The sequence below is a fragment of the Pseudophryne corroboree genome, chromosome 9, assembly GCF_028390025.1.
Source record: "Pseudophryne corroboree isolate aPseCor3 chromosome 9, aPseCor3.hap2, whole genome shotgun sequence".
NCBI lineage: Eukaryota > Metazoa > Chordata > Amphibia > Anura > Myobatrachidae > Pseudophryne > Pseudophryne corroboree.
Genome location: NC_086452.1, coordinates 253795695 through 253809526, shown reverse-complemented (window position 1 = coordinate 253809526; position 13832 = coordinate 253795695). Strand labels below are relative to the sequence as shown.

Below are 13832 nucleotides of genomic sequence, written 5' to 3'. Positions count from 1 at the left end.
GCAGCGGACACCTTGGAGGTTTAGACCCCTGTGTCCATGGCTGCTTCTCCGAGATATGCGCTTGTCCTTTGAAAGTTCAGCATATGGGTGAGTAACTCTCTCCTACTAGTTCTGGAAGTAAGGTCCTGTTCCAGCTTTTCTGTTCAGCTGCCAATAGCCTTAGCTACCCAGGCCGTAGCCAGGGTCGGGAGAGCAATCGTTCCAGCATGAGAATAAGCAGTCTTTAGGAAATTTTCCAGCTTCCTATCCATTGGATCTGTCAGGGAAGAAGTATCTGGGATAAGCAGGACTGAAGACTGGACTTGGATTCCTTCTTTTTTTTGCTTGAAAAGTGGAGCCTTGTCCAATTGGAGCTGGATTGGTGTCCTCAATCTGGAGCACTGTCCGAACTGCTCTGACAAGTGCCTCTACCTCCATAGTGGACATAGGGCCTAATTCAGACCTGATCGCAGAATCAAAATTGTTCTCCATGTGCACTGCAGGAGGGGGGGGGGGGGGGGGGCAGATAGAACATGTGCAGAGAGAGCTAGATCTGGGTGGGTTATATTGTTTCTGTGCAGGGTAAATACTGGCTACTTTATTTTTACACTGCAATTTAGATTTCAGTTTGTACTCACCCCACCCAAATCTAACTTTCTTTGCACACATTATATCTGCCCCCCCCCCCCTCCCCCCTGTAGTGCACATGACTTTGCCCATTAGAGAGCAATTCTGCTGCTGCGTTCAGGTCTGAATTAGGCCCATAGAACCACTGTCCTCTTGGTCTGAAAGGGACTCTGGGTCCAAAATCAACCTCTGATATTGGGGCAGAACTTTTCCTTGCTAGAGTCCTTTGCATAGATGCCCTATCCCTGTCCAGCAACTGCTTCACGTAAGCAGTTATCTGCGTTAAGCCCTGCACTGACTGCGCACATGACTGCATCCACGGCTGCTCCGCTGTGGGCATCTGGGCAATATACACAGACCTGGCACTGAGTGCAGACGCTGAAAATGCAGAAGAAGGAAATTGTGTAAATCCTGTGCCTCCTAGTGGACGAATAAGAAAACAATTTTGTTGTGTACAAAACCTCTAAAACATGGACTTTACCCGGGAAATGTGTATGTTTGGTAAACATAGGACCCCATTTAATAAAAAATCTTAATACCAGGGGCATATTTCCTATAGTAGCACTGCGATACTAGCAAATATGTCACTGGCATTAAACATTACTTTCCTCGCCAGCGAAGTCTAGCAATGCCCCCTTCCTCGGTTGTGTCCTCCACTCTGCTGCTATGGGCTTAAAGCTGCCAGTGACAGGCTGCAGTGTCATGCACATGTGTCATGGCCAGTCTGCGCATGTGCATGACAGTTTCACCTGGCAATCACCCAGTAATGCCTGGAAAACCTCCATGAAGCTGAAGAGGCTGCGCTAGGTCCCCATTGTCAGCAATGGAATCCGGTCTGAAGATCGACAGTGTCTAGGTCGACAATGTTTAGGTCGACCACTATAGGTCGACAGTCACTAGGTCGACATGGATGGAAGGTCGACAGGGTTTCTAGGTCGACATGTGCTAGGTCGACAGGTCTAAAGGTCGACATGAGTTTTTCAAATTTTTTTTTTTTTTTCATACTTAACGATCCACGTGGACTACGATTGGAACGGTAAAGTGAGCCGAGCGAATCGGTAGAGGAGCGAAGGCACCAATCCTGAAGCATGAGGGACGCGGTGCACTAATTTGGGATCCCGGTCACTCTACGAAGAAAACGACACAAAAAATAAATAAATCCTCACGTCGACCTTTAGACCAATGGGGACCATATGGCTCTCACCATCTATAGATGGCATAAGCAATACAGTGACAAACAGAGGTAGACTTTAATACTGAAAGAAGGACATAACTACTTTAGCGTGTGCTAAAGGGGTTATGTCTTGGTGTTAACTGGGGCCCTGTATAAAAGAGACATATATAGCATACTAATTGTATATACTGGGAAAAAGTTAATATGTTTACAATAGGCAGCAGTGGGAGAAACACTCCTGCTACTATACAAATAAACACACGCACACATGTCTCACAGCACTGAGGGCTTTGGTTCAATTCCCACCATGGCCCTAATGAATGGAGTTTGTACATTATCCATGTGCTTGCATGAGATTCCTGTGAGTACTCATGTTTCCTCCCAGAATTCAAAAATAAACTGGTACTGTAGGTTAAATGACCCTAGTGTGTATGTCATACTTGCCTAAAATCGGGTGGCACTCCCGCCCCCCGGAAAGGCGGGCAAGTCTCTTGCATTTACCATCAGCCCTCACACCCATCCCTCGGCTGCACACAACACAGCACATGTGGGCAGTCCGAGGGGGACCCGACAACGCAATTCACGCTGAATCGCATAATTGGAAGACCTGCCGCCCCCTGTTTTCTCAGCAATGTATAGGGTCGGTGGAGCCACGATGATGAGTTCATGCCGCTCATCCCTCCAAACAGCCCCCCTTACCAGCAGCCACGCGCCCAATGCACCATCCATACTGTCCCCTCCTGGAGAGGCAGCAGCAAAATAAATACACATAATTGGTAATATTAAGTCAATGGTATGAGTATCATTGTTCATGTGAATTTAAAGCAGAAAAATAATTATTCCTTGGTTAAAACCAAGGGGAATTTACCTTTGCAAGTGGCTACTTAATTAGACGAGTTAGGCTACCACCATACTTGCCTCACTATTAGACCATACCTCCCAACATGACCCTCTCCAGGAGGGACAAAATGCTCTGCTTCTGGACCTTTCTCTTAATTTATGATTGCTAGCACCTGTTCTGAACACGTTAATGGATAAGAAAGGTGTTTCAGCACAGGTGATGGCAATCTTAAATTAAGAGGTAAGTCCAGGAGCAGAGCATTCTGTGCCTCCTGGAGAGGGTCATGTTGGGAGGTATGTTAGACTGTCAGTGCTATCATAGAGAAATAGCAGGCCCTTTATCAGACAGGTGACACAAACACAGGTACAGTGAGTGGAAATTTGTTATCAATTGTGAGAACTAAATTTGTCTTTCATTCATCTTGGTCTCATGACTAAAAATAGTAAGACTACATCAGGAGTAGTCTAGTCCATGGTCCACGAGGCACACTAACAGTTCAGGATTTAAAGCTATATTTGAGCACAGGTGACTTAATTAGTACTAGTGCTCAAGTCTGCATATCACTAAAACCTGCACTGTTAGTGTGCCTTGAGGACCGAGGTTTGGAAACACTGGACTACTTGACAGAGAAAGTATAAAAGTGTCATGCACCACCAACAGAACAAATTACTGGAGTTATGAACAGTGCCATAGTTTGCTGTGGGAGACTAAGGGAGTGATTTTGCACAGCGGGCGATCAGCTATTAACTGCGCATGCATATGCACCACAATGTGCACTCGCATCGGCCAACAACAACAGGCATCGTCTGTCAGTGAAAAGCTGGTGTGAAAATTCTAATTGCACAGCCATTCGCATGCTTATTGACAGGAAGAGACCGTTCGTGTGTGGTAACTGACCGTTTTCTGGGAATGTCAGGGAAAACGCAGGCATCCCAAGCGTTTTCAGGGAGGGTGTGTGACGTCAGCTCCGATCCCGATTAGCCCAGTCTGATCGCACTGTTGGAGTAAGTCATGGGCTGCGCAGAGACTGCACACACTGGTAAAAACCAGTCACTGGTGATTGAGGTGGGAACAGATTTGCAGCTGTTCGCTGACTGAGGTTTTTTTTAGCAGCTCGACGTACACATACGATCGCACACTTGCACGACGAATATACACTCCCCTTGGGTGGCGACTATCTGATCACAGGGCTACAATTTTAGCAGCGATCAGGTCTGAATCACCCCCCTAAACCATAAAAAAGGATGACTATAAAGCAGATGATAAAAAAATAGGATTTTAATTACCTACCGGTAAATCCTTTTCTTGTAGTCCGTAGGGGATGCTGGGCGCCCACCCGGTGTTTCGTTCTTCCTGCACTGTTACTTGGTTAAATATTCTGGTTTGTTCAGTTGTTGCTGTTCCTGTTTCAAGTTTGGTTAGCATGGCTTTCCTCTTCTGTGTGTGCTGGTTCGTAATCTCACCACTTTCCTTATCTATCCTTCTCTCAAAGTACTGTATGTCCATCTCCTTGGGCACAGTTTCCTTGACTGAGTCTGGTAGTAGGGGCATAGAGGGAGGAGCCAGTGCACACTATCAATTTCTTAAAGTGCCCATGGCTCCTAGTGGACCTGTCTATACCCCATGGTACTAAATGGATTCCCAGTATCCCCTAAGGACTACAAGAAAAGGTTTTACCGGTAGGTAATTAAAATCCTATTCTCTTACGTCCTAGGAGATACTGGGAATCCATTTAGTACCATGGGAAAGTACCAAAGCTCCCAAACCGGGTAGGAGAGTGCTGAGGTTCCTGCAGAACCGATTGACCAAACTGAAGGTCCTCAGAGACCAAAGTATCGAACTTGTAAAACTTAGCAAACGTGTTCGAACCTGACCAAGTAGCTGCTCGGCAGAGCTGTAAAGCCGAGACACCCCAGGCAGCCGCCCAAGAAGAACACACCGACCTAGTAGAGTGGGCCTGTATAGATTTTGGAACTGGCAAGCCTGTCATGGAATAAGCATGCTGGATAATGAGCCTGATCCAGCATGGAATGGACTGCTTTGAAGCAGGACACCCAATTTTATTGGGATCATAGAGAACGAACAGCGAGTCAGATTTCCTGTGACAAGCTGTTCTCTTTACAGACACCTTCAAATCCCTCACAACATCCAAAGACTTTGAAGTAGCAGAGGTGTCCGTAACAACCGGAACCACAATAGGTTGGTTGATGTGAAACGCAGACACCACCTTAGGAAGAAATTGCTGACGAGTTCTGAGTTCAGCTCTGTCCTTATGGAAAATTAAATAGGGGCTCTTGTGAGACAACACCCCTAGCTCCAACACACGTCTTGCTGAAGCCAAGGCCAACAGTGTGACGGTCTTCCACGTAAGGTACTGTACGTCAACCTCCTGTAATGGTTCAAACCAGAACGATTGGAGGAACTGCAGCACCAAAATGAGATCCCAAGGTGACGTGGGAGGCACAAAGGGAGGTTGGATGTGCAGAACACCTTACAAGAACATCTGGACCTCAAGAGAGAAGCCAATTGTTTCTGAAAGAAAATAGACAAGGCCGAAATGTGGACTTTTATGGAGCCTAGACGTAGGCCCACATCCACTCCCAACTGCAGAATAAACAGGAAACGTCCCAGATGAAAGTCCACCGCAGAATATTGTCTGCTCTCACACCAAGAGACATATTTCCTCCAGATACGGTGGTAATGTTTAGATGTTACCCCCTTCCTGGCTTGGATCATAGTCGGGATGACCTTGTAAGGAATCCATCTCTTAATCCCTCGCTAAAATCAGCCGTTCAACCTCTATACCGGTAAACATAGCTGCGGTAACTCTTGATAGACGAATGGGCTCTGTTGCAGAAGATCCTCGCGAAGAGGTAGAGACCACGGATCTTCGAACAGCATCTCGAGAAGATCCGCATACCAGGCCCTTTGTGGCCAGTCTGGAGAAATGAGGATTGCATGAACCTTTTCCCTTTTTATTCTTTTTAGAATTCTTGGGATCAGAGGAAGTGGAGGAAACACGTACACCAGCTGGTAGACCCACGGAGTTGTCAGAGCGTCTACCGCCACTGCTTGTGGGTCCCTCGACCTGGAACAATACCGATTGAGCTTCTTGTTGAGTCGAGAGGCCATCATGTCGATTTGTGGCTATCCCCACCGACGTGTCAACCACCGGAACACCTCTGGGTGAAGGCTCCACTCCCCCGTGTGCAGGTCGTGTCTGCTGAGGAAGTCTGCTTCCCAGTTGTCTACTCCCGGAATGAAGATCGCCAACAATGCCACGGCGTGTTTTTCCGCCCAGAGGAGAATTCTTGACACCACTGACATTGCTGCTTTGATATTTGTTCCGCCCCCTGTCGGTTTACGTACGTTACCGCTGTCACATTGTCCGAATTGACTTGAATCGCCTGATTCCGAAGTAGAGATGAGGCCTGCAGAAGGGCGTTGTAGATAGCCCTGAGTTCCAGTATGATTATGGGAAGGACGACTTCCTGACTTGACCATCTTCCCTGAAACTGCACCCCCTGGGTGACTGCTCCCCAACCTCTGATGCTTGCGTCTGTGGTTAGCAGAATCCAATTCTGAATCCCGAACCTCCGACCCCAGATGAGGTGAGAAGTCTGTAGCCACCACAGAAGGGAGATCCTGGCTCTTGGCGACAGATGGATACTTTGGTGCATGTGAAGATGCGATCCGGACCATTTGTCCAATAGATCTAGTTGGAAGGGCCTCGCATGAAACCTTTCGTACTGAAGCGCCTCATAAGAGGCCACCATTTTCCCCAGAAGGCGAATGCACAGATGCACCAAGATCTGGGTTGGCTTCAGGAAAGCCCGAACCATCGACTGGATTACCATAGCCTTTTCCAAGGGAAGGAACACTCTCTGAGACTCTGTGTCCAGTATCATTCCCAGGAAAGTAAGCCTGTGTGTCGGTTCCAGGTGAGATTTTGGTAGGTTCAGAATCCACCCGTGATCCAGGAGTAGTCTGGTTGAGAAGCCAATGCTGTCCAACAACCGCTCCCTGGATGGTGTTTTTATCAGAAGATCATCCAGGTACGAATTTATGTTCACTCCCTGTTTGTGGAGTAGAAACATCATCTCTGCCATCACTTTGGTGAACACTCTCGGTGCCATGGAGAGACCAAATGGCAGGGCCTGGAACTGGTAGTGACAGTCCTGCAGTGCAAATCGTAGATAAGCATGATGAGGCGGCCAGATCGGAATGTGAAGGTAGGCATCCTTGATATCCAGAGACACTAGGAATTCCCCCTCCTCCAGACATGAGATCATCGCTCTCAGAGACTCCATCTATAATTTGAACTCTCATAAGTATGGGTTCAACGACTTGAGGTTCAGAATCGGCCTCACCGAACCGTCTGGTTTCGGTACTACAAACAAGATGGAATAGTACCACTTGTTTTGGAGATGAGGTGGAACTGCAACAATGATCTGGGTCTGTACCAGTTTTTGAATGGCGTTCTGTAAAGTTACAATTGCCTCTTGTGAAACTTTAAGCCTGATTTGAAGACTCTGTGAGGTGGGAGCTCCTGGAACTCCAGTCTGTAGCCCTGGGAAATAATATCTATGACCCAGGGATCCTGGCATGATGTTGTCCAGATATGACTGAAGAATTTTAGTCGGGCTCTCACCTGCCAGTCTTCCAGGCATCTCGATCCACCATCATGCTGAATGTTTTAAGGAAGCAGATCTTGAGCCCTGTTCCTGTGAACCAGCAGTTGCTGGTTTGCATGGTTTACCTCTAGCGCCTCTGGTGGCGGTAGAAGAAACTTTGGGCTTGCCCCTGAACTTGGCAGTATGAAAGGACTGTAAATTGGGTCCTGAGTAGGCCTTCCTAGCTGGGGGAGCTGCAGAAGGAAGGTATGTGGACTTACCCACAGTAGCTTTGGAGATCCATTTGTCTAGTTCATCTCCAAATAAGGCCTCACCTGTGAAAGGTAGGCCTTCCACACCTTTCCTGGAGTCCGCATCCGCTGTCCACTGGCATAGCCATAGACCCCTGCATGTAGACACTGCCATAGTTGTAGTGCATGCATTAAGCAAGCCTATTTCTTTTATGGCTTCCATCATAAACTGTCACGATCCTGTCTAAAATCATATCATTTGGTGACTTACCTCTGCCATCTGTCCTGTAACCTGCATGTTTTCTGCTGGCTGGGATAAACAGCTCACCAGTATCATGAGTTCTCTGTGTGCTGAGCTAACTCTCTGCTAATGAGTGCAGCTGTAGTGATTAATCTTCTGTGTAAGTCTCCGCATGGTGTGCCTGCATAGCAATCATTGAGGATTCTCATGCAGTTCTATACTTCTGTGCCAGTATCCACAAGTCCAGTGGTTACCAGATATACCTTCCTGTGTTCTCAGGACCCGTGGCCATTATTGCCTGTATATCACACACCACGCCGGAGTTCCCTCCAAAACCAGCTATGTACGTCGCCATGACAGTTCCTGGTCAGCTGACCTTCCAGGGTCCAATCAGGATTCCCTTCTGCATCATGTGAGCCGCTCATCCACTCAGCTGTAAGCACTGGGTATAAGTTCCAGCACTAGCAAGCTGTCAGTGCTTTGTTGTCTCTCAGCCTGGAGTGAGCTCCAGAATCTCCTGCTGGTAATAGACTCTGTGCAAGTTACCATCCCCCGCACTGCCTAACTCCCTGGATGATTTAAAGGGCCATCGCTGCCACTACATCCTTACATCTCCAGACTCACTGGAAGTCCTCCAGTGAACCAGAGGGACAGTCCTATATCCCTAGCGGCCTTAGAGACTTTGCTGGTTCTTGCCAGCTTCCAGTTCTCCGCTGCGTAAGGTAGCGCCCATAGTATCCGGAAAACCTGCCACTGCTGTCTACACATTGCAGTATCCATTGTGCAGAACCACCGCATCACAGCTACTGGGAAACCAGCAGTGCCGACACTGCACTGCACAGCATACGGAATCCCCATTGCGCTACCTCAGCTGCCCAGTGTTTGGAAACCTGTGTTGCCGACGTCCTCTGCTCCGTCCATAAGTATTGCTGACGTCCTCAGCTTCTGCTACAAACATTGCCGACGTCCTCGGCTCCGTCTACAAGTATTGCTGATGTCCTCAGCTTCGGTTACAAGTATTGCTGACATCCTCAGCTTCTGCTACAAACATTGCCGACGTCCTCAGCTCCGTCCACAAGTATTGCTGACGTCCTCAGCTTCGGTTACAAGTATTGCTGACGTCCTCAGCTTCTGCTACAAACATTGCCGACGTCCTCGGCTCCGTCCACAAGTATTGCTGACATCTTCAGCTTCTGCTGCAAACATTGTCGACGTCCTCAGCTCCGTCCACAAGTATTGCTGACGTCCTCAGCTTCTGCTACAAGCATTGCCGACGTCCACGGCTCCGTCCACAAGTATCGTTGACGTCCTCAGCTTTGTTTACAAGTATTGCTGACGTCTTCAGATTCTGCTACAAGCATTGCCGATGTCCTCGGTTTCATCTACAAGTATCGCTAACTTCCTCTGCTTCGTCTTCAAGTACTGCTGTTGTCCTCAGCCTCGTCGACAGCCATCACACTGGTTCCAGCCAGTGATCTGTGACTTTCCTGCATTGCTGATCCTCCCAGCATTCCGTCAACTCACCAGTTCTCACGTGACTCTCCATTAGGTGACAACCCAGCTACCCATTGCACTGGTGGCTTTCACCACCAGTGTTCCAGTACCCATAGCTGGTCACCTTCCTCATAGAGTACACTTCCTGACTGCCACGTCTGGATGAGCGGATCGTCCACTAAGCCAGCCCGATTCTGCTCACTGCGCTTAAGACCAAACCCAGTGTCCAGTACTAGTCCGGGTTCACAATAACCTCAGCCCTGACATAAAGTTTGCAGAGTCCTGTATATGTTGCAAGAGCAAAACAATCTCCCCTTGAGGTAAGGTCTCTAACCCCTTGTGAAGATATTGGGTTCAAAATCACTCAGTCACGGTGGTAGATGAAAATCCACCAGTGGTTTATTGAGCAGATGGAATTATAAACAGCTCAGCACACTTCTGTGATCCAATTCTACACGACAATCCCTCCTGGAGCTCCTGACAGAACATTACTTCTTAGTCAGTCTCCTGCTACTCTCTCACCCTCTGTCTCACGTCCCCTCTTTGCTATTATCAAACCTTTGTCTTTTCTACAATAAGGCGACACCCCCAGAACAGTTTCACATGCCCAGGCATGTCCCCTAGGCCACAATAGATGTTAACTAAAGTAACCTTACTTAATCTGATTGTGTGGCCTGGAATCCATTGTGTGGGGAAGAATGAGGGGGGTGTATGGCCTGACATCTGAGACTGGCTGTATCTACACAACAGCAAACACACAGGTTATCTGATCAGTCATATTGGGAAAACATTATTTTACAAACTATAACACAATAACCATTACATTCATATATATACATTGAAAACATAACTGTACCCTTGTAACAATAACATCATACAATATAATACAATATTGCCTAACATATAACTAATAACATATTGGCAATTGATGAAGTCCATGTGTAGGACCAGGGCTAGGAAAGTAACCACGTGTCTTTTACCACTGAGCGACACGACGCGCCAGCTGTGTCATCACATGTCGTCACACCCCTCAATTAGGTTACTCGACCATTTAGTAATGGCTCGCGTAATCCACCCACATGCTATAGTGGGTCTCTGGGCCACCCCCACAGCTGTATATAAAGATTTGAGCATAGTCTCAATCTTGCGGTCAGCTGCGTGTTTCAGGAAGACTGCACCCGGGACAGACAATACAATTTTCCGTGAGAGCCTGGATAATGATGCATCCACTATTTGGTGGATTTTCCCATTTCTTTCCTATCCTCGTGAGGAAAAGGAAAGGATGATAATAACCATTTAGGGATTTGAAATTTCCTATCAGGATTAACCCATGGTTCTTCAAACAGTGTATTTAGTTCCTTTGACGCAGGATAAGTGGCTGAGGATTTCTGTTTTATATTAAAATAGGATTCCTCACTCTCCTCTGTCACCTTATCAGGGATATTCAGAACTTCTCTGATAGCTTTTATTAGAACCTCTATTCCCTGCGACAGAGTAGACTCCCCCACCTCTGAGTCCACCTCACCCTCCTCCATGCCTGACCCTTCATCATCCGAGTTAAACTGCAGGATATGGGCCAAAGGATGTTTTTGCGGACAAATAGCAAGGGACTGAGATGCTGGTTTGGGTACTGAGTCTCTTTTCATAAACTCAGTCATAGATTGTCTTAAGTATTGCATCTCTTTCTCATTCCGAGATAACTTAGTAGAGCTTGTGGAAATCATTCCCCTAATGGAGTCCAGCCATGCTGGTTCTGCCCCACTAGCCTGGGAAGGGACACTACATTGAGTACACACTAGTGAACCCCCTGGGGAAGAGGAACACTGTACTTTACATGAAACACTGTCTTTGCCTGACATACTGTATAGTGACAGCGCACACACACAGGAAAAGGTTAGATGCATAATTAACCTACAAAGAGCCCTTCCAGGGAGACACAGAGGGAGCATGGAATCAGCACACGGCGCCCCTAACGCTAATGCCAAGCTTAGCCGGGTCGCAGACTTAGTACCTAGATTAGGGACTTAGTACATTAACAATCACTCCCCCCCACTATGACCCCCTGGTACCGCTGAGGCAATCTGGAGTCAGCTGCAGAGGGAAAATGGCACTGGTGAGCTGCTGGATCCGCTCATAGTGAAGCCCCGCCCCTTCAATGGTCCGCGGTCTTCCTGCACTTTTTTATACTGGCTGTATGTGTCTTGTGCATAAAATTGAGACAGACTCCTTTTATGGCTATGCTGCCAGTCTGGGTACTGTGTCCGCTGTTCAGCGTCTGTGTCCGTACACAGCGGGAGACACAGTCCGCCCCGTTTTTAAGCCGTGCGTCTCCATACCCTCATGTCTCCCTAATGACCGGCGACCCGCTAAATGGGACACCGTCTTAGTACTCACCATTCTTCATTCTTCTGGCTCTGTTAGGAGTGGCGGCGTGCTGCAAGAATGTACGCTCGCTGTGGTGGGGCTTGCAAATAGTTCCCTCAGGAACTAGTGTCCTGTCAGCGGGGAACTGGATCATTAACCCTGAGAGAGGTTGCCCCCCCCCCCGCTATGTCCTACAAAGCAGGCATCCAGTTCTGCCTAAAAATAACAAACACAGAAAATAAATGCAGAAAACTCTTCAGGGGCTTTCAGATACGTGACCGGCTCCTCCGGGCACTTTTTCTAAACTGGGTCTGGTAGGAGGGGCATAGAGGGAGGAGCAAGCGCACACTATCAATTTCTTAAAGTGCCTATGGCTCCTAGAGGACTCGTCTATACCCCATGGTACTACATGGATTCCCAGTTTCCCCTAGAACGTAAGGGAAATAATAGGGATCCCAAGGTGGTATACAGCAATAAGAAAGCACTATAGAAGAAATAAATGTGAGTAAAAAAAATATGTAGAGGAAAGTGAAGGGTTGTGGGTAACCTTGGAAGGGAATTTACTGTATTTGTAAATTATTCTTTATGTAGAAATTGGAACTCTGTTATTATGGTTTTATCAATGATTTATAAAGTCATTGACAAGAAAGGATAGACATGCAGTAAATGAGATTATATCTGTTTACTAAAATCTGATTGCCTACATATACTGGACATTCATTTAGATTACTATAACCTTTAAAGTAACAATTTATAAAATATAATATTTATCACAGGCAACCAAATATGATAGTTTACCAACAGAATAATAAAGTTTTGTAATAATCCTGCAAATTAATAATTTCAGTGCATTTATAATGGTTCCAGACTAGGCTTCTGATGTGGAACATTCCTTTAATGATACAAACTGTATTTCTATGGGGATGTAGTTGGCATCCCGATGGATGGGATGCTGGTGGTCAGAAGACCGGCGCCGGAATTTCCAACATCTGTCAAAATCCCGACAGTCGGAATCCCGAACGTAAGTATACTAGGGAGGGTTAGTCTGCGTGGGAAGATTAGGGTTAGGCACTAGGGGGAGGGTTAGGGATAGACTGCTGGAGGGGGTGGGTGGGGGGGGGGGTGTATGGTTAGGCTGCAGGAGGGGAGGGTTGGAGTTAGGCTGCAGGAAGGGAAGGATAGAGCTAGGCTATGGGAAGGAGGGTTGGGGATAGGGTAAGCAGTAGGGTTAGTTGCTCAAACCTATCAGGATTATGGCCATCGGAATGACGCTGTCGGTATTCTGACCGCTGGCATTCTGGCTGCAGGTATCCCGTACCCAATTCCCCATTGGAAAACAAACACTTACTTATCTGATTTCCATCCTTAAGCCAGTTAATTGTTGGTGTAGGAATCCCATAAGCATCACACGAAAAGGTAACAGAGTTTGGGATAGTTCCATTGTGATACTCCTCCTGTGGACCTTGTATACTTGGAGGAACTAAGAAGAGATTGTTTATTTTTCAAGAGATTTTTTTTATTAAAAATTACTCTTAACTACTGTAAAAATAAACCTACAGTACATACTTGTCCACTTAACTGGCATTTGGATTAGTACGCTCTTTTCTGGGGGGGTCAACCATATACAGTGTTTCCTATTTCACTAAGGTTTACTTTACAAGGATATTTTGGGGTTGCCCAATATATATATATATATATATATATATAAAAACAGAAAACACGTCTGGCACTCCCCCATGGGCAAAAATGAGCTAAGCTCCTGCTCCAGTGCCCTCCTCAACAGACACAGCGGTCTGCTTGTATAGAACAGGGAAACAATGGCGGCACTCTGGAGACTTGGTTAAAGAAGTGAAAAAATAGTGCTGTTTATTCAACGTTTCGGGGTGCAACCCCCCGTCTTCAGGATACACTAACAAGTGACAGTGTGCAAAACTCAACTTGAGTTTTGCACACTGTCACTTGTTAGTGTATCCTGAAGTCGGGGGCTTGCACCCCGAAACGTTGAATAAACAGCACTATTTTTTCACTTCTTTAACCAAGTCTCCAGAGTGCCACCATTGTTTCCCCGTTTTATATATATATATATATATATATATATATATATATATATATATATATATAGAGAGAGAGAGAGAGAGAGGCAGATGTACTAATCCATTGACAGTGATACAGTGCAGAAATAAAGTACCACCTGGTCAGCTCCTAACTGTTTTTCAAACACAGCCTGTAACATGGTAGTTAGGAGCTG

The 13832-nt window shown here is 46.7% G+C and overlaps 1 protein-coding gene across 3 annotated transcripts in view; it reads right to left on the bottom strand.

Annotated features, from left to right (window-relative positions):
• Positions 1–13832, bottom strand: part of HMCN1 (hemicentin 1) — a 1072092-nt gene that overhangs the window by 482933 nt on the left and 575327 nt on the right. For all 3 annotated transcript variants that reach the window (XM_063940215.1, XM_063940214.1, XM_063940213.1), the window contains one exon: positions 12933–13064. In XM_063940215.1, coding sequence (XP_063796285.1) covers positions 12933–13064 — 132 coding nt within the window. The remainder of the gene's footprint in view (positions 1–12932; positions 13065–13832) is intronic.